General features: G+C 44.5%; 2 protein-coding genes across 2 annotated transcripts; both read left to right on the forward strand.

Moving 5' to 3' along the window:
* The first annotated feature begins 266 nt into the window (after nucleotides 1-266).
* LOC106605585 (IgGFc-binding protein) lies at nucleotides 267-10,240 on the forward strand. The gene is made up of 15 exons (XM_045718642.2): nucleotides 267-311; nucleotides 807-2,033; nucleotides 2,245-2,585; nucleotides 2,704-3,277; nucleotides 3,370-3,974; nucleotides 4,138-4,708; nucleotides 4,863-5,461; nucleotides 5,553-6,096; nucleotides 6,258-6,454; nucleotides 6,702-6,840; nucleotides 6,988-7,313; nucleotides 7,432-8,005; nucleotides 8,098-8,702; nucleotides 8,866-9,436; nucleotides 9,591-10,240. Exons 2-15 carry the CDS (start codon nucleotides 854-856, stop codon nucleotides 10,238-10,240), a joined length of 7,476 nt encoding a protein of 2,491 aa, XP_045574598.2. The 5' UTR covers nucleotides 267-311; nucleotides 807-853.
* A 57-nt stretch (nucleotides 10,241-10,297) lies between these two features.
* On the forward strand, nucleotides 10,298-16,963 carry LOC145879543 (IgGFc-binding protein-like). Its single transcript, XM_082975450.1, has 8 exons — nucleotides 10,298-10,824; nucleotides 10,986-11,182; nucleotides 11,838-11,976; nucleotides 12,124-12,452; nucleotides 12,573-13,146; nucleotides 14,745-15,346; nucleotides 15,460-16,021; nucleotides 16,211-16,963. The coding sequence occupies exons 1-8, from the start codon at nucleotides 10,383-10,385 to the stop codon at nucleotides 16,633-16,635; spliced, it is 3,270 nt and encodes a 1,089-aa protein (XP_082831576.1). The 5' UTR covers nucleotides 10,298-10,382; the 3' UTR covers nucleotides 16,636-16,963.
* Nucleotides 16,964-24,731: the final 7,768 nt, after the last annotated feature.

Here is a 24,731-nt window from a genome sequence, read left to right on the forward strand (position 1 = left end):
TATTACAGAGCTGAAAGTGAATTGAAATAAACTATTTCCTATCTTTGTAGATACATGTATTAATGCAAACTCATTTATATTTATAAAATATTTATATAATTTGTTGATGGATAAAAATGAATTAAAGTAAATGCATTTACAATGAATTATATATGTTTTCTCTCCTGTCATTAGCTTTTCTATAATATAATCTAAAACAAAACTAATTTAGTTTTTACATCCATTTTCCATTTTTTTCCACGTCTGTGCATTTTGGTTTCCAGCCATGGGGACAACTTTCGAGCTTTGTGTGGCTGTCAGCCTATTCATAGGTAAGAATCACAGTTTACCTTTCAATATTCCATGTCATGTAATTACTACCAGAACTGAACAAGTTGATAATTTATTATTATCTAACATTATGGGGAAACATAAACACAGAACTGTAGCTTGGCAAATGAAATCTTTCTAGCCTCCTCTAATTAGATAGTACATTTATGTTGTTTGTTCTGCAGGGAACACTATATTATAGACATGTAATACTGGTTATAAAGCTATCCAAGGGGAAGCGACAGCATGTGTACTGTTATGTACACAAACATTTGTATATGGTCATGTCATTCAAGCAAAAACTAATTATTTTGTGCCATACTAAATTGACACATGACAGTCAGTGAATTCAACAAGAGCAGTCGGAGCAAGACAATTGTACTGTATTTAAGCTATAGTAAACGTTTCATTATTAAACTGATATTACATTAGTCAAATGGTTGCAAAAAGAATGCAGGTGCTCATCTGTAAAATTGTCTTTCTTCCTTTATGTTTAGTGGTCAGCGGATTATGCCCAGTGGGGCGAGAGTTCATTACTGCCTTTATGCCTAACTATTTGCTGAGCTACCATGATGATCAGAGTCTTCAACTGGCCATAACCACACAGGATTATCCAGCCGTTGTTCAAATTCAGGTCAATGCAATCGGCTTCTCCACCTCAGTGAAAATAGAGAAACAGAACACCAAATGGATCGCCATACCTGGTAACGCTGAAATTGGGGGTCCAGGAGCTTCTACCAAAACAGTGCAGGTCACCTCCAACTCTGACATCTCAGTGGTGGCCTTCAACTACAAGTTCTCGACCGGAGACAGCAGTGTGGTCTTTCCAACTGACAAGCTGGGTACTGACTATGTGGTCTTCACCCCCGATGAGGGTCCAAGCAACATGCACAAGCTTATGTCTATCGTCAATGGCAAAGAGCCCAACAAGATCACGATCATCCCTGCCTCCAACACAAATCTCAGTGGCGTGGATTCCTGGAAGCAAAGACAGGCGGTGATTGTTACCATGGACCCATACCAGGTCTACCTCTATCAAAGCTACACCACTTTCACTGGGACCAGGGTCAAAGCCAAGCTCCCTGTGGCGGTCCTGGGGGGACACGAATGCGTTGCAGATGGAGGCCGCTGCAATCACGTCTACGAACAACTGCTACCAGTACAGAGCCTCTCCACCAATTACCTGGTTCCTTCCATGCACATGACCCATTCAACAGACTTTGTAAACATTGTGGCCTCAGAGGACAACACTCTAGTGAAGATCATTGAGGGAAAGGTATCCACTGCTAAAGAGCTGAATGCGGGGCAGGCGTATGTGGTTTCTGTCCAACCCAAATATCCGCTGATCATCAAAAGTGACAAGAAGGTCATGGTGATGTACTTCAGCAACAACAAGCCCTATGATCCGTTCCTCACCAACATCCTCCCAACGTCTGATCTGGCCAACGAGTGGTCGGTGGACACGCAGAGCAAATTCAAGAGCACATTGGTCATTGTCTCCGAGGGGGAAGGGATCAACACCGTTAAAGTCTGTGAGAAAAATAAATGTGTGAAATCTCTCCAATGGACATCATTCAACTCAGACCCTAAGTACATGTGGGTAAATATTCCATTGGGAGAGCAGCAACAGCATTTCTCCATCAAAGGCGACTCCCTCATGGCTGTTTACGTTTATGGTGGCATGCCAAGAGACGGCTATGCTACAACAGGAGTATGTTCCAAAGGTACGCTGTTTAATTGACACATCCACTTAAATGGCCTATCAACTGCGCCTCAACACCTCTCTCGTTAAATAGGACAACTATTAAACAACACAATACAAAGCAACACATCACAATGTAACGCAACACAATAAAACAAAACGTACCAGAACACAACAAATACACTGCATTAAAACTAGAATTAGTCTTGAACGTTGCTTCTGTACTCCCTCAGGCACTGCCCCACCCACTCCACCGCCAGACCCCTGTGAGAACGTCAAATGCAGAGAAAAGGAAGAATGTACAAAGGGGGTTTGTGTCCACATCTCCAAAGCAACCTGCAGGGCTGTGGGCGATCCCCACTACCTCACCTTTGATGGGGAGCGGTTTGACTTCCAGGGCACCTGCTCTTACGTCATGGCCACGGTTGTTAAATCTGAACCTGGCCTCATCCCGTTCACTGTCCTGACCAAGAACAACCACAGAGGGAACAAGAGGGTGTCTTTCGTGAGGAAAGTCTCAGTCACGGTCTATGGGCTGACTGTTGTGATCAGCACACATAAAGGGAAGGTTGAGGTAAGTAACAAGAGACCAGAGGGAAATGATCAGAGTTGGGGTCGATTCCATGGTAAATTTGGTCAATCCAGGAGGTGAACTGAGTGGTTTTTCCATATGCTTATTGATCTTTTCTTAGGTGAATGGTGAGAATGTCTACCTGCCTGTGACCCTAGCCGGGGGAAACCTAACGGTGGTGTATAGTGGCAGCTATGCTGTTCTGAAGACAAACTTTGGCCTGAAGGTTATGTACGACTGGAACATGAAGTTCTACATCACTGTCCCCAGCAGCTACTTCCGCACCCTGGGTGGGCTCTGTGGGAACTACAACGGGGATCCCAATGACGAGTTCACTAACCCCAAAGGTAACAAGGAACCCACAGTGGTGAAGTTTGCCCAGAGCTGGAGAACTGAAGATGGCGACTTGTTCTGTCATGATGACTGCCAAGGGGAATGTCCTAGCTGCACTCCGGCTCTCCAACAGAAATACAAGGGAGAAAAGTTATGTGGTCTCTTGGCCAAAAAAGATGGCCCATTCGCAAGCTGCCACAAGGTCCTGGACCCAGGCGTGTTCATGGACAACTGTGTGTATGACGTCTGCATCAATAAAGGCATCTACCAGTTCCTCTGTGAGAACATGAAAAGCTACAATGATGCCTGTTTGGCTGAGGGGGTAAAAATTAGCCCTAAGTGGAGGACAATCACTGGATGCCGTGAGTTTCTTTCTTTCCAGACATTTCATAAAGATTTTTTGATTGCACTTTTCACTATTATTTAAATATATTTTCTAATTTCACATTTGCAGCACTGGAATGTCCGTCAAACAGCTATTACGAGGCGTGTGGCACAGCTTGTCCTGCCTCTTGTTCAGATCTAGATGCTGAAGCAAAGTGCAAGGAACCCTGTGTGGAGACCTGTCAATGCAACAAGGGCTTTGTCCTCAGTGGAGACAAATGCATCTCCAAGGAGAGCTGTGGCTGCTCTTATGAAGGACGATACTACCCATCTGGAATGAAGTTCTGGGAAGATGACAAATGCACAAAGCAGTGTGAATGCAATTCAGGAACATCCAAGGTTGAATGCAAAGCAACAGCATGCAAGAAATCAGAGGTGTGTGGCCTGCAGAGTGGTAAGAGAGATTGCAACCCAACATCTTATGCCACCTGCCAAGGTTCAGGCGACCCCCACTACCGCACGTTTGATGGCAAGAGGTTCGACTTCCAGGGAACGTGTACTTACGTTCTCTCCAAATTGGTCAGCAAAGACGACAGATCTCTGGCATATTTTGAGGTGCTTGTAAAGAATCAGAATAGGGGGAGGAACACGGCAGTGTCTTACACAAAGACAGTCACCATCACTGTCTTCAAAAACATCATCATCATGAGTAGGGACAACCCTGGCAAAGTGTTGGTAAGCTACCTTAAAATGTTATCCATTCCAAATGAATGACATAATTGCGTTCTGGGTTTATTTTGTCAATGAGCTTTTAATGATCATACTACTTAATGTAAGAAGAAATATCAGGACATTATCATCCTTCATGTTTCATTCAAGTTTCTTTCTCTCTTCCCAGGTCAACAACCAGTATGTGAACTTGCCATTTGATGTAGAAGATGGCCAACTGTCCATCTTCCGCAGTGGGTATTTTGGGGTGGTGAAGACCAAATTTGGCCTGACACTGAAGTTCAACTGGAACAGCCATGTCTCCCTAACCCTCCCCAGCTCCTACTCAGACCTCATCGGAGGGCTCTGCGGAAACTGGAATGGCCAACGGAACGACAATCTCCTCAAACCAGACAAGAGCCCTGCTAACACCCCAACAGTATTCAGAGACAGCTGGAAAGTGGGGAACGACCCTGGCTGCTCCAGCGACTGCGACGGCAAGAAGTGCCCCACCTGTGACCACAGCCTGATGCTTGATTACCAAACAGGGAAGTATTGTGGCAGGATCACAGACAAAAACGGTCCGTTCAAGCACTGCCACGCCAAGGTGGACCCCAGAGAGTACTATGAGGACTGTGTGTTTGATATGTGTCTGTACCGTGGCCATGCCTCTGCCCTCTGTAACGCCCTCAGCACCTACACCACTGCCTGCCAGGATGCCCCTGCCAAGGTGGAACAGTGGAGGTCGGACAGCTTCTGTCGTAAGTAGTGCACAGACACACCTCATCAGATGTGTATTTCAAAACAACTACTGTAACAATTATGATCATTACAATAAGTCAGAAGTGGTTTGTCCAACTAACAGCTTCTGGTTCCAACATTAAATTCTATCATGTTTGACCTAATGTGTTGTAGCATCTTCCTGTAAGGCCAACAGCCACTATGAGGTGTGTGCCTCAGGCTGCCCCCAGACCTGCAGCGGACTCGATGAGCCTGAGAGCTGTGAGAACTCCCTGTGCACTGAGGGATGTGTCTGTGACGAAGGGTTCATACTGAGCGACAGCGAGTGTGTGCTGCTGGCTGAATGTGGCTGCGTTCACCAAGGCCAGTACTACCAGATGGGCCAGGTGTTCTTCCCCAACGGCCAGTGCAAAGAGCGCTGTGTGTGTAATAAGGATGGACACATGGAGTGTAATGTGAAGTTTGCCTGCGGTCCCACTGAGAAGTGCCAGGTCCAAGACGGGGTGCAGGCCTGTGTACCCATGAGCACGGGCACCTGCCATGTGAGCGGGGCCAGGAGATTCCACTCGTTCGATGGCAGCTGCTTCAGCCTACATGGGGACTGTGTGTACAAAATGTCAGAGGTTGTGGAGAAAGACGGATCGATGGCTCCATTTGTTGTGTCAGTGCAGCAGTTGACCAAGATGGATGATGCAATGGTCACCAGGAGGGTTGACATACAGGCCTACAAATACAAGATATCCATGTCTCCCAGAGTTATATGGGAAATAATGGTAGTTTTCTGTCTTGATCTATTCATTTCAGTATTAAAAAGCAACACTTGATTAGAAAAACTGATGTTTTCAATCTTTTCTCCTTTCACAGGTGGATGACGTTGCAGCAAATCTCCCACTGTCACTCGGAGATGGAAAGGTCAGGGCCTACCAGAATGGCATTAACATCGTCGTGGTAACAGACTTTGGCTTGATGGTGACCTACGACACAGTTGCTGGCGCCATCATACAGCTTCCATCCACTTACAAAGGTGTTACCGGTGGTCTCTGTGGCAACTATAATGACAAGAAGGAGGATGACTTCCTGCTGCCCAGTGGGCTGCAGGAGCCGTCTGTGGAGAAGTTTGCAGCGGGGTGGTTGGTGGTTCAGGAAGGGGTCAAATGTCAGACAGGATGTGACGGTGGCTTGAAGTGTCCTCCCACCAGTGGACCCCCACCGGCTTGTAGCATCATAAAGTCAACCAAGGGTCCATTTGCCCAATGCCATGCTGTTGTGCCACCGCAAGAGCACTTTGAGGAGTGCATGAAGGAGGGAGAGGGTGGGGATGCCCTGTGCCGCCACTTACAGACATATGTGACTTTCTGTCAGGTATCCGGTGGCCTTGTCAGCAGCTGGAGATCTGACCAGTTTTGTCGTGAGTGAATTTTGATATTTAAAGTTAATTTACCTTATCCTGGTTTATCTTAGTGTGCAATATTTTTCTGACTTAATGCTCTGCTGAAAACCAATTGAAGCTGAAGCTGATTTAAGTTTTTTGATAACATGCATCTCCTCCTATTTGCATCTGTCCTCTAGCTCTGACGTGTCCAGCTAACAGTCACTATGAGTTGTGTGCCGACACCTGTTCTTCTACCTGTGACTCTCTCAGTGAATCTCCAAAATGCCCACTATGCCAGGAGGGCTGCCAGTGTGACGACGGCTTTGTGTTTGATGGTGGCAAGTGTGTCCTACTGGAGAACTGTGGCTGTGTGGTTGATGGACACTATTACAAGGTGATCACTGGTTTATTGTGTATCAACAAATAAATTGCCATATCATATATAAACAAATCTATGTTATCCTAAAGTGATTATTACAAATATAGGCATATATCTGTTCTATGCTAAATGCAAATATAAAGTGGAAATAATATAATCAATCACTATCCTTGGTAAATATTTATTGTTTACAATCATCCTATGGTTACCACCATAGTATAAACACTCAATGATATCATTGACATGCTTTGCTGGTTTTCAGTCTGGCCAGTCTGTGATCCTGGGCAACTGTTCTGAGACCTGCAGCTGTGCCGCAGGAGTGTTCACCTGCAAGAACTCCCAGTGCAAAGAGGGCCAAAAATGTGGGATGAAGAATGGAGTTATGGACTGCTACAGCACAGGTAAAAAATGCATGAATAATAATAAAACCAAACAGATATGGCTTTGTGTAAGTACATTTGGATGTAGAATTATGTACTTTGTTGATGTTCGATTTTGGTATTACTATGAGCAAGATATGTTAACATCTCTAATGCACATTTTGTCAGACCCCTGTCAGGACATTGAGTGCCGTGAGAAAGAAAACTGTGTGGTGGTGAACAATAAGGCGGTATGTGTGGCCCAGTCCAAGGCCACCTGCAGGGCTGTGGGTGACCCCCACTACCTCACCTTTGATGGGGAGCGGTTTGACTTCCAGGGCACCTGCTCTTACGTCATGGCCACGGTTGTTAAATCTGAACCTGGCCTCATCCCGTTCACTGTCCTGACCAAGAACAACCACAGAGGGAACAAGAGGGTGTCTTTCGTGAGGAAAGTCTCAGTCACGGTCTATGGGCTGACTGTTGTGATCAGCACACATAAAGGGAAGGTTGAGGTAAGTAACAAGAGACCAGAGGGAAATGATCAGAGTTGGGGTCGATTCCATGGTAAATTTGGTCAATCCAGGAGGTGAACTGAGTGGTTTTTCCATATGCTTATTGATCTTTTCTTAGGTGAATGGTGAGAATGTCTACCTGCCAGTGACCCTTGCCGGGGGAAACCTAACGGTGGTGTATAGTGGCAGCTATGCTGTTCTGAAGACAAACTTTGGCCTGAAGGTTATGTACGACTGGAACATGAAGTTCTATATCACTGTCCCCAGCAGCTACTTCCGCACCCTGGGTGGGCTCTGTGGGAACTACAACGGGGATCCCAATGACGAGTTCACTAACCCCAAAGGTAACAAGGAACCCACAGTGGTGAAGTTTGCCCAGAGCTGGAGAACTGAAGATGGCGACTTGTTCTGTCATGATGACTGCCAAGGGGAATGTCCTAGCTGCACTCCGGCTCTCCAACAGAAATACAAGGGAGAAAAGTTATGTGGTCTCTTGGCCAAAAAAGATGGCCCATTCGCAAGCTGCCACAAGGTCCTGGACCCAGGCGTGTTCATGGACAACTGTGTGTATGACGTCTGCATCAATAAAGGCATCTACCAGTTCCTCTGTGAGAACATGAAAAGCTACAATGATGCCTGTTTGGCTGAGGGGGTAAAAATTAGCCCTAAGTGGAGGACAATCACTGGATGCCGTGAGTTTCTTTCTTTCCAGACATTTCATAAAGATTTTTTGATTGCACTTTTCACTATTATTTAAATATATTTTCTAATTTCACATTTGCAGCACTGGAATGTCCGTCAAACAGCTATTACGAGGCGTGTGGCACAGCTTGTCCTGCCTCTTGTTCAGATCTAGATGCTGAAGCAAAGTGCAAGGAACCCTGTGTGGAGACCTGTCAATGCAACAAGGGCTTTGTCCTCAGTGGAGACAAATGCATCTCCAAGGAGAGCTGTGGCTGCTCTTATGAAGGACGATACTACCCATCTGGAATGAAGTTCTGGGAAGATGACAAATGCACAAAGCAGTGTGAATGCAATTCAGGAACATCCAAGGTTGAATGCAAAGCAACAGCATGCAAGAAATCAGAGGTGTGTGGCCTGCAGAGTGGTAAGAGAGATTGCAACCCAACATCTTATGCCACCTGCCAAGGTTCAGGCGACCCCCACTACCGCACGTTTGATGGCAAGAGGTTCGACTTCCAGGGAACGTGTACTTACGTTCTCTCCAAATTGGTCAGCAAAGACGACAGATCTCTGGCATATTTTGAGGTGCTTGTAAAGAATCAGAATAGGGGGAGGAACACGGCAGTGTCTTACACAAAGACAGTCACCATCACTGTCTTCAAAAACATCATCATCATGAGTAGGGACAACCCTGGCAAAGTGTTGGTAAGCTACCTTAAAATGTTATCCATTCCAAATGAATGACATAATTGCGTTCTGGGTTTATTTTGTCAATGAGCTTTTAATGATCATACTACTTAATGTAAGAAGAAATATCAGGACATTATCATCCTTCATGTTTCATTCAAGTTTCTTTCTCTCTTCCCAGGTCAACAACCAGTATGTGAACTTGCCATTTGATGTAGAAGATGGCCAACTGTCCATCTTCCGCAGTGGGTATTTTGGGGTGGTGAAGACCAAATTTGGCCTGACACTGAAGTTCAACTGGAACAGCCATGTCTCCCTAACCCTCCCCAGCTCCTACTCAGACCTCATCGGAGGGCTCTGCGGAAACTGGAATGGCCAACGGAACGACAATCTCCTCAAACCAGACAAGAGCCCTGCTAACACCCCAACAGTATTCAGAGACAGCTGGAAAGTGGGGAACGACCCTGGCTGCTCCAGCGACTGCGACGGCAAGAAGTGCCCCACCTGTGACCACAGCCTGATGCTTGATTACCAAACAGGGAAGTATTGTGGCAGGATCACAGACAAAAACGGTCCGTTCAAGCACTGCCACGCCAAGGTGGACCCCAGAGAGTACTATGAGGACTGTGTGTTTGATATGTGTCTGTACCGTGGCCATGCCTCTGCCCTCTGTAACGCCCTCAGCACCTACACCACTGCCTGCCAGGATGCCCCTGCCAAGGTGGAACAGTGGAGGTCGGACAGCTTCTGTCGTAAGTAGTGCACAGACACACCTCATCAGATGTGTATTTCAAAACAACTACTGTAACAATTATGATCATTACAATAAGTCAGAAGTGGTTTGTCCAACTAACAGCTTCTGGTTCCAACATTAAATTCTATCATGTTTGACCTAATGTGTTGTAGCATCTTCCTGTAAGGCCAACAGCCACTATGAGGTGTGTGCCTCAGGCTGCCCCCAGACCTGCAGCGGACTCGATGAGCCTGAGAGCTGTGAGAACTCCCTGTGCACTGAGGGATGTGTCTGTGACGAAGGGTTCATACTGAGCGACAGCGAGTGTGTGCTGCTGGCTGAATGTGGCTGCGTTCACCAAGGCCAGTACTACCAGATGGGCCAGGTGTTCTTCCCCAACGGCCAGTGCAAAGAGCGCTGTGTGTGTAATAAGGATGGACACATGGAGTGTAATGTGAAGTTTGCCTGCGGTCCCACTGAGAAGTGCCAGGTCCAAGACGGGGTGCAGGCCTGTGTACCCATGAGCACGGGCACCTGCCATGTGAGCGGGGCCAGGAGATTCCACTCGTTCGATGGCAGCTGCTTCAGCCTACATGGGGACTGTGTGTACAAAATGTCAGAGGTTGTGGAGAAAGACGGATCGATGGCTCCATTTGTTGTGTCAGTGCAGCAGTTGACCAAGATGGATGATGCAATGGTCACCAGGAGGGTTGACATACAGGCCTACAAATACAAGATATCCATGTCTCCCAGAGTTATATGGGAAATAATGGTAGTTTTCTGTCTTGATCTATTCATTTCAGTATTAAAAAGCAACACTTGATTAGAAAAACTGATGTTTTCAATCTTTTCTCCTTTCACAGGTGGATGACGTTGTAGCAAATCTCCCACTGTCACTCGGAGATGGAAAGGTCAGGGCCTACCAGAATGGCATTAACATCGTCGTGGTAACAGACTTTGGCTTGATGGTGACCTACGACACAGTTGCTGGCGCCATCATACAGCTTCCATCCACTTACAAAGGTGTTACCGGTGGTCTCTGTGGCAACTATAATGACAAGAAGGAGGATGACTTCCTGCTGCCCAGTGGGCTGCAGGAGCCGTCTGTGGAGAAGTTTGCAGCGGGGTGGTTGGTGGTTCAGGAAGGGGTCAAATGTCAGACAGGATGTGACGGTGGCTTGAAGTGTCCTCCCACCAGTGGACCCCCACCGGCTTGTAGCATCATAAAGTCAACCAAGGGTCCATTTGCCCAATGCCATGCTGTTGTGCCACCGCAAGAGCACTTTGAGGAGTGCATGAAGGAGGGAGAGGGTGGGGATGCCCTGTGCCGCCACTTACAGACATATGTGACTTTCTGTCAGGTATCCGGTGGCCTTGTCAGCAGCTGGAGATCTGACCAGTTTTGTCGTGAGTGAATTTTGATATTTAAAGTTAATTTACCTTATTCTGGTTTATCTTAGTGTGCAATATTTTTCTGACCTAATGCTCTGCTGAAAACCAATTGAAGCTGAAGCTGATTTAAGTTTTTTGATAACATGCATCTCCTCCTATTTGCATCTGTCCTCTAGCTCTGACGTGTCCAGCTAACAGTCACTATGAATTGTGTGCCGACACCTGTTCTTCTACCTGTGACTCTCTCAGTGAGTCTCCAAAATGCCCACTATGCCAGGAGGGCTGCCAGTGTGACGACGGCTTTGTGTTTGATGGTGGCAAGTGTGTCCTACTGGAGAACTGTGGCTGTGTGGTTGATGGACACTATTACAAGGTGATCACTGGTTTATTGTGTATCGACAAATAAATTGCCATATCATATATAAACAAATCTATGTTATCCTAAAGTGATTATTACAAATATAGGCCTATATCTGTTTTTCATTAAATGCAAATACATTTGTCAGTCCCACACCTTGGTAAATATTCATTGTTTACAATCATCCTATGGTTTCCACCATAGTGTAACCTCAATGATATCATTTACATGACTTAGGTTCTAATTCTCAGAGTAAATAAATTCTACGGACACTATGAAAGCTTAACCAAGTTTATTCTTCCCAGAGGATCAATACAGCTGCATTAGAGAAAACATGTTTCCACCAACACAAGTATATATACTCCAATTTAGATGCACTCCTCCTTCTCTCCAATCCTTACATCTATTATGGTTCGAAGTGATAGGGTAATAAACCGTTCCTTCTCCCTTAAAGTGACCTGACCTCAATCCCTCATTTGCCTAATCCACAGATGTCCATCCTCATCCCTTATAGCAATCCTGTGACTTCCTCCCGTCCACCCAGCACATTCCAAAGCCATCTGGCTCCTACATATAACCATTACCTTCTGATGTAAAAAAAAAACGGTCTCTAGGATAGCAATGTTCCAAGTTTAATCCAGAATCCAACAGATGTCTTGCTGGTTTTCAGTCTGGCCAGTCTGTGATCCTGGGCAACTGTTCTGAGACCTGCAGCTGTGCCGCAGGAGTGTTCACCTGCAAGAACTCCCAGTGCAAAGAGGGCCAGACATGTGGGATGAAGAATGGAGTTATGGACTGCTACAGCACAGGTAAAAAATGCATGAATAATAATAAAACGAAACAGATATGGCTTTATGTTAGTACATTTGGATGTAGAATTATGGACTTTGTTGATGTTCTACTTTGATATTACTATGAGCAAGATATGTTAACATCTCTAATACACATTTTGTCAGACCCCTGTCAGGACACTGAGTGCCGTGAGAAAGAAAACTGCGTGGTGATGAACAATAAGCCGGTATGTGTGGCCCAGTCCAAGGCCTACTGCTGGTTGTTCGGTGACCCTCACTACAGCACGTTCGATGGCCAGCCCTTCTCCTTCATGGGTACATGCTCCTACATTCTGGTGAATACGACGGGCAAAGATCCCTCCCTGCCTCAGTTCAGCATCCAGACCAAGAACGAGCTGCGCGCCAACTCCAAAGGCTCCTTCCTCAAATCAGCCAACATAGACCTGAGTGGTCACAGGATCACCATTCTCACTGGCCAAAGAGGGACAGTGGAGGTGGGTGTCTTCCAGTTATACTTGATACAGATTTTCCATGTTGAAATTGAATTTAAGAATCCTCTATGCTCTCTATCCGCTTTAAGTCCTCTTTAAATCCTCTTCTCTCTCTTGTCTCAGATTGATGGCATTAGGTCTGACCTCCCTGTGAGTTTGGAGTCTGGCAACATCAGAATCACAGAGTCTGGTATCCAAGGGACCATCCAGACAGATGTTGGCCTGAAGATCACTTTTGACTGGACCGCCTTCTTCATGGTGACCATCAGCAGCAGTTACTACAACAACCTCGGTGGCATCTGTGGCAACTACAATGGTAACAAAACAGATGACTTCACAACTCCCACAGGTGTGCTTTCGGCAAATACCACGGCATGGGTGGCATCCTGGAGCATTGCTGACGGTGATCCATTCTGCTGGCATGTCTGTAACGGCAACTGCCCCACGTGCTCAGATTCAGACCGGGCACTTTACACTGGACCAAAGTACTGTGGTTTGATGACAGACGAAGGGGGCCCATTTGACCAGTGTCATAAGAAAGTGTTGGTGAAGGAGTTTGCCTCAGACTGCCTCTACGATGTGTGTCTGAATGAGGGTCGACAGGAGGTGTTGTGTGAGGCCTTGGCTAACTACGTGGCCCAATGTCAGCAGGCTGGGGTTGTTGTCTCACCGCTGTGGAGAAAGGCCTCCAACTGCCGTAAGTACTCAGCTAAAACAAAACATCACATTTATGAACTTAGACATTCTTAACCTCTATGTGACCGGCGGGACGAATTCGTCCCACCTACGTAACATCCACTGCCAGCCTGTGGCGCGATTTTCAAAATCTTCAAAATCCTATTACTTCAATTTCTCAAACATATGACTATTTTACAGCCATTTAAAGATAAGACTCTCGTTAATCTAACCACACTGTCCGATTTCAAAAAGGCTTTACAACGAAAGCAAAACATTAGATTATGTCAGCAGAGTACCAAGCCAGAAATAATCAGACACCCATTTTTCAAGCCAGCATATAATGTCACCAAAACCCAGAAGACAGCTAAATGCAGCACTCACCTTTGATGATCTTCATCAGATGACAACCCTAGGACATTATGTTATACAATACATGCATGTTTTGTTCAATCAAGTTCATATTTATATCAAAAACCAGCTTTTTACATTAGCATGTGACGTTCAGAACTAGCATACCCCCCGCAAACTTACGGGGAATTCGCTAACATTTTACTAAATTACTCACGATAAACGTTCACAAAAAGCATAACAATTATTTTAAGAATTATAGATACAGACCTCCTCTATGCACTCGATATGTCCGATTTTAAAATAGCTTTTTGGTGAAAGCACATTTTGCAATATTCTAAGTATATAGCCCAGGCATCACGGGCTCGCTATTTAGACACCCGGCAAGTTTAGCACTCACCATAATCATATTTACTATTATAAAAATGTCATTACCTTTTGTTGTCTTCGTCAGAATGCACACCCAGGACGTCTACTTCAATAACAAATGTTGGTTTGGTCCAAAATAATCCATCGTTATATCCGAATAGCGGCGTTTTGTTCGTGCGTTCCAGACACTATCCGAAATAGTAAAGAAGTGTCGCGCGCTTGGCGCAATTCCTGACAATAAAATTCAAAGTATTCAATTGCCGTACGTCGAAGCATGTCAACCGCTGTTTAAAATCAATTTTTACGTCATTTTTCTCGTAGAAAAGCGGTAAAATTCCGACAGGGAATCTCCTTTTCGGCAAACAGAGGAAAAAATCCCAAAGGCGGGGGCGGTCGGGGTCACGCGCATAAGCTAGTGTCTCTTGATGGGCCACTTGAGAAAGGCGATAATGTGTTTCAGCCTGGGGCTGGAATGACGACATTCTCTTTTTTCCCGGGCTATGAGAGCCTATGGACGACGTGGGAAGTGTCACGTTAGAGCAGAGATCCTTAGTAAATGATAGAGATGGCAAAGAAGTTCCAGAAATGGTCAGACAGGCCACTTCCTGTAAAGGAATCTCTCAGGTTTTGACCTGCCATTTGAGTTCTGTTATACTCACAGACACCATTCAAACAGTTTTAGAAAATTTAGGGTGTTTTCTATCCATATGTAATAAGTATATGCATATTCTAGTTACTGAGTAGGAGTGGTAACCAGATTAAATCGGGTATGTTTTTTATCCAGCCGTGTCAATGCTGCCCCCTAGCCCTAACAGGTTAAATGTGTATTATGTGTATAATGAATTTGCGGAGTGTATTAGGAGTACATTTGTGATGTTTGTTTTTTCTCAACTCGAACAGCCCTGGCTTGCCCATACCACAGCCACTATGAGCTATGTAGCACTGCCTGCCCTGCTACCTGTGCCATTCCCAATGTCCCCGAGATCTGTTCTAAAGTCTGTGTGGAGGGCTGCCAGTGCGACAAGGGTTACGTGCTCAGCGGTGAACACTGTGTCGTCAAGGAGACAGGGTGTGGCTGTACACACAATGACCACTACTACCTGCCTGAAGAAACCTTTTGGGAGGGCAACACATGTCAGAGTAAGTGTTTGTGCAACGGAGCCACACAGAAGGTGGTGTGTATGCCTAGGAAGTGCAAGGCTAGTGAGCACTGTGCAGTGGTCAACGGGGTTCAGGACTGCTACCCCCTCAGCTTCAAGACCTGCTCAACACAGGGGGACCCCCACTTCCGCACCTTTGATGGGAAGCGCTTTGACTTTCAGGGAAACTGTATCTACAAGCTGGCGGGGGTCTGCTCCAAAGATCCCGATCTGGAGAGCTTTGAGGTGACTCTGGAGAACAACAACAGAGGCAGCACCAGAGTCTCCTACGCTAAGGTGGTGACTGTCATTGTGTTGGGAAGTAGTTACACCGTCACAGGTGATTATCACGGCAAAGTTCTGGTGAGTAATAAAGGTCCTATCTATTTTGTATAATATACTGTTTTGAAGGGAACAAAACACTCTTACAGAATAGTATCCATTCCACTCTCTATTTTTACTGGAGTGTATTTTAGGTGAACGATGTCCTGACGTCTCTGCCATACTACTCCAACAACACTGAGGTTCAGATCTACAGAAACAGCCGTTTTGCTGTTCTGGAGACTCATTTTGGTCTCAAGGTCTCCTTTGACTGGTCCAGCGAGGTGAGGGTGAAGGTCCCGAGCACCTACAACAACGCCATCTGTGGTCTCTGTGGCAACCTCAATGACAACCCTGATGACGACCTGCTTCTGCCCAACGGGAAAAAGCCCATGAGTCCCAAGGAGTTCGGAAACAGTTACTGGGTAGCTGACATACCGGGCTGCTCCCATGAGTGCAAAGATTGTGCCGTTGTAGACATCCCCCTTATAAAGCCCAAATATGTCAGCGCCTGTGATGTCATTGTAGATAAGAGTGGTCCCCTCAGAGACTGCAATGGTAGAGTGGACTCTGATGAGTACAAAGAAGACTGCATCTATGACATGATCCTCAACAACGGCCTACTGACGGCAGCCTGTGACATCATCACCAACTATGTGGAAGAGTGTCAGGAGAAGGGAGGGAAAATTGAGGCCTGGAGGAGTAAAGACTTCTGCCGTAAGTCCTCTGGTTTTGTATCACTACTCTTCAGGTTTATGATGAGTCGCAATTCATAAATTCTTTAAAACAGGAATCTGACAGTAAAATAAGACCGCAAATTTGAAACGCTACATTTTAAATGAAATCCTGAAACTGTAAAATTGTAACTGATTTCACAGACCTTTCTTTCTCCCTGTGTGTTTTCAGACCTCCCCTGTCCAGAGAATAGTGTCTACAGCCTCTCGGCCTCCGGGTGCCCGGCCACATGCTATTCCATGACCTCCGCCCCAGGATGCACCACTCCTCCAGGGGAGGGCTGTCAATGCAAACCTGGTTTCCTGCAGAGCGATGACAAGTGTGTCCACGTGAAGAACTGTGGCTGTCAACACAAGGGTCGCTACTTTGTGAACGGCGAGGTCTTCTATAAGGAGAACTGCCACCACCGCTGCAGCTGTAACTCCGGCGAGATGGCCTGTGAGGTGGCGCCCTGCGGTCCGAAGACCACGTGTGCGGTGGTGAAGGGGGTCAGGGGCTGTCACATTATCAGTAGCAAAGATTCAAACAACCAGTCATGGATTGAAAAACTCCTTAACACATTTGGAAAACCTGTACATATCAAGTTTGGAGGCTAGAACATTTTCATTTTGAAATAAGATCTCATGCATCTAAAATATCCTTTAAAAACTTCCATTTCATGTCCAGGTCATAGGCTAGAGCATTTCAATATAAAATCGTAAAATTACCTTAAAATGACCTTCTGTATGTGATAACATATTCCCAACCATATAATGTTGTGAGGGATTATGAGTATTCATGCATGGAATTGTTACTGAACTCTGTATTCGTTATAATCCAAATATAATCCCATAATTGTGATCAGATTATCTCTGTATGCGTGTATCTCTGTCTATCCTTTACAACTTTGAAAAGCCTAATAATAAACATACAGCAGCAAAATGAGTCTGTGTCATCTAGCATTTAATAGTAATGGTGGAATTACTACAGTTTTGGTTTAATCAGATAACTCAAAACCTCTCAAGTAATTCATTCAAACAAAACTGTTGAGTATATTCATATTGTATATGCCATGCCTGATTATATACTGCCTCTGCCCAGTGGGCACAGATGTCAGTTCAACATTTAGTTTTGAATTATTACTTGTGAGGTATTGAGTTGTCAACGGATGTGAATTCAACGTGAAATCAACAACACGTGTCACCATGTCATTGGATTTAGGTTAAAAGTTTGGTGAAAAAAAGACAATGACCTTACATTGATGACTTTTTTGCAAATCTAATCAGTTTTTCACATTAATTCAATGTCATAATATCGTTTTTGGGGGTTGAAATGACATGGAAACAACGTTGATTCAACCAGTTTTTGCCCAGTGGGTGTTATTTTAAAATAACACAAATCAGTTTGGTGGTTTGGCTGTGGTATTGTTGTGGCTATTGGAATTTCTTTCTCTCCAAACAGCAGAAGTATGACAGTAATTTCAGCGAAATAGATGTTTTATGTTGACATCAGTACTTCTCCACAACCCCCCAGTCTTCAATAAGAAGAATTTGCCCAGCCACTGCTGGTCAGATAACACACAGCAGAGCATTACGTTCTTGGATCAAAGATTGTACTGGTATATTTTCTGGAATACAACTCTCTTTCCTACAGGGCTAAAGCCGCTATGCACTGTCAATATATTCTACAGTTATCTCTGTTAACTCTACTCTCCCTGCCAGGTACGTTTTATCTTGGTTTCAGTTAATTTTATATGTTTTTTTTCTCATCACAAGGAGAATGATGTTTTCAATCGCTGTTTTCAGGCACACTGGCCCAGACCTGGTCTGTTTGGTACCGTGACAGGGACAGGACTACCGTTATCTGTGCATCGAAAGGCTCATCAGTGGTATTGGACTGTACATACAGCCACCCAGCTACCCAGATAGTTAGAAGAAAGATATGGTTCACTCCGAGAGGCAATACAAAACTAGATGGCTCACAGCAAGGAGATGGAGTGTATAACACATCTGGAGTGATTAAGGCAAGATACAGAGTTTTATGACCAAGACAATAACTCCACACTGAAACTCTGAAGATGACAGTGGCAGATTTTTCTCCAGATTTGAGTCAAGTACAAGTAATCACGCCCCTCAGGGATTTACAGGATCATTGGGTGTGGACCTGCAAATATCAGGTAAATCTAGATTTTATGTACATGTCATCATACCAAACAATGTATTACCTAATGTAGGGTGGCCAGTTATTAACCCTTCAACATGTCGTATATTTGTTATACATGTTTCTTCTTCATGTCAGTCGTATCCCTAAAGTTAAATGAAAATGGCCCTGATAAAGAGAGAGACAACGTCACCCTGGCCTGCACCTCCACCTGTAACCCTCCGAGTTCCATTTCCCTGGTTTAAAACAGGGATGAAAACTGCTGAGGGCCCAAAAAGGTGACACTTTTTTTATTTTGCACTGAAACACGCAAAACATCCCTGCTAGGGGGAAATGCAGGTTTTAACTAATTAAACAACAAAGAATATGATCTACATGACCAGTCTCTGTGTGTAAAATAAAGTGGTTAATGTGAACCTAACTCACAGCTAAAAAATGTAAAGAAAGCAATCCAATGTTATTTGTTGCCTAGACTTTACTGCAAATGACACTCAAGTCTTGAGAAAAAACAACACTAATATTGCAGTTAGCCTTGACAGCCTTTATAATAGAACACTTGTAACTACACACGTAACTACTGCACTTGGGAAAAAAACATCTTAAAGTAGTAATAGAATGAAACAAACAGGCATTCTATTTTTGCTCTATTTTAGTTGCCACTATAGACGTCGATCAAGTGCACAAGGCCACATGTGTGCAAAAATAACCCCTCACATACACACACACACACACACACAAACGTGTTACTGTCAAGTTAAACACAACAAAAACAATATCTTTGGGCTACACTGCACATTATTACATTGTACACTTCCTGCCTGTGGACATCTGTTCTACAATGTGCCAGTAAAAGTGAGAAAGAGGGAAAGTGTGTGGTGTTCCTTTCACCTCTATAGTGGCATCCAACTTAAGCCAGGCCCAGCTCCAGCTACATTTGATCCCTGAATCCACTTGTTTAACAAGCAATGCATTTTCACCTAATTCTCTCATTCTAAAAATGTACCACATACTGTAGAGGGAAAACATTAGTTAGTAGTTAGTTCGTTAGCTAGTTAACATTTCACACAGATTGCCAGGGTCCAGTAAGCAAACTAATGCGTTATAACTTATGGAATGACAAGGAGTCCTTTACCAGTTAATAGTATAGCGAATTGGTTAGGTTACTAATGTTAGCTCATCTGATGTTGTATCGTTAGCTAGCTAACGTTAGCTGTCTGACTTTATTAGCAAGCTAATTTTCACACCATAAACTCAGTTATTTGATCAGAGAAGTTGGCTAATGTTGCTCAACATTTCTCTGGCTAGCTAACGAAGAATTCAATGCAGCTAGCAAGATACTTAACAATGCTAATATTTGTTCCACCACACTTTCTCCCTCACCACAAACTTTGCAAATGCCAGTAGTTTTTCAGTTACAACTCATGAAGTATGCTTCATCACCTTCTCACCCCCTTCTCCGTGGTCAGGCTTCTCACCTAACGTTACCTTTTCGTTATCGTTCAGGGGACACGCTGCTGTAACTGGCAAGCTGACTTTCCACAGTGCGCGCTGATGCTGTAGCTAGTACATTGGTTGTCTCTCCTTTCTTCAGTCGCATTCTGTTGTTATGTAAACGATTGACTGAGCCTTGGATACAGGCAGTATTGCTCCAAATGTGCATCACTCGTTAGCTTACAGCCAGTAGTGATCCAACCCCCCCCAAACTTTTCTCATCGGATCTACACGAATCACATAAGTCACCTATTTTGGATTCAAAACGGCAAATTTCACCAAAAGGTGATTAGTTTGCATCCCTGGTTTAAAAATGGCCGCCCACTCCTTGGTGGGCAGTATCCCCTAGGTCCACTTTCCTCTAATGACACTGGGTGCTACTCCTGTGGTCTGGGGCAAGGCATACCAACACCAATACTGCTGGATGTGAGATGTAAGTCAGCAATATTTTTTCAGTAGTCAGCTATCTTCAAGCTGTTGTTTTCTCTTCTCAGTGGCCAATGTAAATTTAAGTTGGCCTGGTTAATTCATTGTCTGTATTAATGTATAAATGCAGTACTACTAACATACAATTAAAGGAATACACACAGACCAATGTTGTTTTCTGTACGTCTGCTTCCAGATGCTCCAAGGGACGTTTCTGTTAAGGTCAGCCCCAGCCCCGAGGTAGTGGAAGGCAGTCGTCTGACTCTGACCTGCAGCAATAACGCCTACCCTGCAGCAGAGACCTACACCTGGTTTCAGAGGTCAGGACCGCTACTTTCACTAAGATTAGGGACGGGGAAAGAACACACCTTCAACTAAATAGATTCTGATGACAGTGGACTGTACTTCTGTATGGCCCAGAATGCCCTTGGATCACAGAACTTTACAGAACTGGAGGTGAAAGTTAAAGGTACTGCAACACTTCTGCACTTCTTGTATGTCACGCTGTTGTGATATCTGTCCTTTGTATCTCAACAAAACAATGGCATGCAGACAGGGATATGAAGTTACAGTATATGATGTTGCATGTCACCTGTGGAATATCTTAGAGTAAATATTTTATATATAATACTATGGTCTGATCAGTTTTAATTGTGTATTTTCTCTTGTGTTCCAGAATCATCCCATTTAATTGTGGTCCTGGCAGCATTGGGGGCTCTCTTCCTTGTCACAGCAGTGATTGTGGTGCTCTACATTTACATAAAAAGGTGAGTGGTTTGAAAATGTCTTATAAAGAACTAAACATATATTATAGTGCACCGAAGGGCCCTCTCTCCCCTATCTTCTTTAGAAATGTACAGAATTATATTTGCCCCATTCCTCTCCCTCTTTAGCTGTGTATGCAAATGAAAATGCACTGTCTACTGGCCTGATGTTGTAATCATGTAATCAACTTGGACTGTCCTGGGAACTCTCCAAAAACATTTAACTAAGACCCCCTACTCACAATACTTCCTCCTTTCTACTTTGGCATTTGCAGGTTCCATTCTTCAGATACTAGGATGTCACTTCCTGTTCAGTAACTCAGGCCTCTGTGGCAGATCTCCAATAGGAGACCTTTTCCTGATAGGAAATGATAGGTCAGGTTAGAAATAAAATACAACTCAATACAACTAGCCAATATTTAATGAGTCATTAGCTCAGTAACTAAATATGCACATGCAAATACAGGAAAATAAGACTGTGTGCCTATTCATTCTGAGAGGGTATTCCCGTGTTCGTCAGCTTAAGTCATCAAAGACTCTAGCAGTGGCAAGTGGGTGGTGGCTACCTAACAATTAAAATGGGTATCAGAAAATGGCTAAGCGTCTCATCACTTTGCACATGGGTATATTAGTTATAATTTAATTAGTCAGTGATCAAACACACTTGCTGACTTATAAGTGTGGAGGTGCCTCTTTTTGCCATTTTTTTATGGATCATAGCCCGTTTAGGGCGAGTGTGGGCTGTGTCCACCCCTCTGACATCGTCATCGGCCACCTACTCAAATTTGGTGAGGAGTGCGTTGTCGCACGTGACCTCCGCCTGCAACCTATTCTTTGCCCCCTTTTGTGTCTGCAGTTTTGGGATGCTATCCCTCGGTATGCCAAGCCTATTCAACTTCAAGTCTCTGCATTGAAGGACACACATACACTGAGGCTCAGGAGGGTTCATATAGAGAAACACACATAACCACACTACAACCCTCTGAATATGTTACATTGAGGAACAGGCAGACAGTAGGCTAGAGAACAGTATTACCCATTAGAGGTGCCATCACCCTCCTCCACAGTCTTCATCCCAGGGACCTTCTGCCCAAACAGCTTGACAGCCAGGAACATCAGCATAGCGCAGCTGTTGATATAGCAACAGGTGGCGTCCACAGCAATCAGTAGCACCAAAAAGATGAGCATGACAATGCCTGCCACAGCCCCTTTCCCCATCCCACCCTTATTCATCTTGGCTACTGAAGGGGAAGAAGGGAGGAAAGGAGTGAGGGAGGGGATGAAAGGGAGGGAGAGAAGGAGAGAGAGACACAGAGGGAGAGATAATCATAATTAAACTCAGTAAAACTCAGTCCTACTCTGGCTGCTCTGTTCTGTAACTGTTTTTATTTCAGAGATATTTTACTTTATTGGGCAATAGTCCTTTTCCAGTATGTGACTGTGGTAAAGCTGTGAAACAGCTCGCAAGGAATGACGTCACCAAATCATGAACTAATTTCTGGCACCTGTGCCTGTTTGCAAGCTCTGCTCGGGACTCTGTAAAAACTATTATAAGGTGAGAGCGCAGAAACTTGATAGCGGGGGAGCTGGTCCATCGATGAACGTGAGGCTCTGTAGCCCTTGCAATTATATTGCACTCACCCTATAATGGTGGGAGTGTGTCATTCACTGCTGTGTAGGGCTGCCGACGACAATCAGATAAGAAAGCTTTTTTTGGGGTTGTTGCTTAATGCTAAGGCTACTCAGTGCACATTAGATATGTACCTACTGTCGGCCTCTAACTTGTCATACCTGCTGGCTCAGCAAGGGTGCACACGCTCAGATCCCACGGGAGCGTCTCATCAGCTAGACAAGCTAAATGTTTTAAATGTTTAGTGTCATGTCCGTGTCCTATTCTGTTGGCCGAGTCCTGCTAAATGTGTTTAGTTGTTAGAAGTAGGTTTTTAAATTGCAGCCTGGGTTATGAAGGGAGGACAGAACAGTTATTGTATCTTAAGAAGGCTGGGTCCTGTATGTGCCTTCATCACTATCATGCGGGACAAGCTTATAACTAAACAGTGTGTGAAACTGTTGTAGAGAAATCTACTGTCATGTTAGGGAGGTTGGTTATCCACGAAAAACTGACTTTGCAGAGTTTCACAACATGTGTCAGTACTTTACCTCCTGCAGGGCCGAATTCCGGTGGAATGTGATGATGTCATCAGGAGGGGGCGATAATTGAGCATGAATAGCCGTCAGCGAGCAGGTTATAATATCATGTGTGACAGTGGAATGAGTGAATGATGGCAGATGAACATTTCTTCCAGACAATATAGATAGATACTCAAAACATTAGGCAATATGGATATAGTTTGTATCACAATATGGATATAGCTTGTTAACACAAGTAATGCAGTTTGAACAATGATAGTTGACATTTAATAATAATTATACTGTATTTGCCTAGATATGATGTGATTGGGAGTGAGGAGAGACAGAGGAGGAAGAGGAGGGTGACACTCACATATGTCCTGTGTGTGGACTGTGAGCTCGTCTGTGAAGCCTCCTTGACCCAGGTGGTTCCAAGGGGCAAACCGGACAGAGTAGGAGGTGTAGGGAATCAGATCTGTGATCACCAGGGGGTCTGCACACAAACAACAGAGTGCATGAACACACACGCATACTGTATTTTAATAGTTATACACTCAAACTACTCAGTCATATCACTGAAATGGTCATCAGAGGCCTCCCCTGGTTTTTGGGGAAATCAGGACTTCTAGCCCTCAATATATTTCAATCAAATCAAATGTTATTTGTCACATGCGCCCGAAATGCAGTTTAAGAAATAGAGTTGATAAAATATTTACAAAATAAACGAAAGTAAAAAAAATTAATCGAATCAAAAAGTAACACAAGAAATATACATAACAACAACGAGGCTATATATGGGGGGGTACCGGTACCGAGTCAATGTGTGGGGGTACAGGATAGTCGAGGTCATTTGTAAAGTGAGTATGCATTGATAATAAAAAGCGAGTAGCTGCAGCAGTGTAAAAATAAAGGCGCGGGGGGGGGGGGGGGGGGGGGGGGGTCAATGTAGATAGTCCAGGTGGCCATTTGATTAGTTGTTCAGCGTTCTTATGACTTGGGGGATAGAAGCTGTTCAGGATCCTTTTGGTCCTAGAATTGGTGCTCCGGTACCGCTTGCTGTGCGGTAGCAGAGAAAACATTCTATGACTTGGGTGACTGGAGTCTTACCATTTTTTGACACTGCTCTGACACCGCCAAGTATATACAGTGGCTTGCAAAAGTTTTCACCCCCCTTGACATTTTTCCTATTTTGTTGCCTTACAACTTGGAATTGATTTTTGGGGGGTTTGTATCATTTGATTTACACAACATGCCTACCACTTAGAAGATGCAAAATATTCCTTATTGTGAAACAAACAAGAAATAAGACAAAAAAACTGAAAACTTGAGCGTGCATAACTTTTCACCCCCCCAAAGTCAAAACTTTGTAAAGCCACCTTTTGCAGCAATTTCTGCTGCAAGTCTCTTGGGGTATGTCTCTATAAGCTTGGCACGTCTAGCCAATGGATTTTTTGCCCATTCTTCAAGGCAAAACTGCTCCAGCTCCTTCAAGTTGGATTGGTTCCGCTGGTGTACAGCAATCTTTAAATCATACCACAGATTCTCAATTGGATTGAGGTCTGGGCTTTGACTAGGCCATTCCAAGTCATTTAAATGTTCCCCCTTAGAACCTCCATCCCAGTCTCAAATCTCTGGAAGACTGAAACAGGTTTCCCTCAAAAATGTCCCTGTATTTAGTCTCATCCATCATTCCTTCAATTCTGACCAGTTTCCAAGTCCCTGCAGATTAAAAATATCCACAC

Source organism: Salmo salar, chromosome 05 (assembly GCF_965601325.2).
Source record: "Salmo salar chromosome 05, fSalSal1, whole genome shotgun sequence".
Taxonomy (NCBI): domain Eukaryota; kingdom Metazoa; phylum Chordata; class Actinopteri; order Salmoniformes; family Salmonidae; genus Salmo; species Salmo salar.

What these genes read in the sequence shown, in the direction of transcription:
- LOC106605585 (XM_045718642.2), top strand. Translation starts at nt 854, where the DNA reads ATGCCTAACTATTTGCTGAGCTACCATGATGATCAGAGTCTTCAACTG. An exon ending in AACAGGAGTATGTTCCAAAG is followed by an intron (nt 2,034 to 2,244) that starts GTACGCTGTTTA and finishes GTACTCCCTCAG; the next exon opens with GCACTGCCCCACCCACTCCA. An exon ending in GAGATCTGACCAGTTTTGTC is followed by an intron (nt 6,097 to 6,257) that starts GTGAGTGAATTT and finishes TCTGTCCTCTAG; the next exon opens with CTCTGACGTGTCCAGCTAAC.
- LOC145879543 (XM_082975450.1), top strand. Translation starts at nt 10,383, where the DNA reads ATGGTGACCTACGACACAGTTGCTGGCGCCATCATACAGCTTCCATCC. An exon ending in GCCAAAGAGGGACAGTGGAG is followed by an intron (nt 12,453 to 12,572) that starts GTGGGTGTCTTC and finishes CTCTTGTCTCAG; the next exon opens with ATTGATGGCATTAGGTCTGA. An exon ending in GAGAAAGGCCTCCAACTGCC is followed by an intron (nt 13,147 to 14,744) that starts GTAAGTACTCAG and finishes CAACTCGAACAG; the next exon opens with CCCTGGCTTGCCCATACCAC.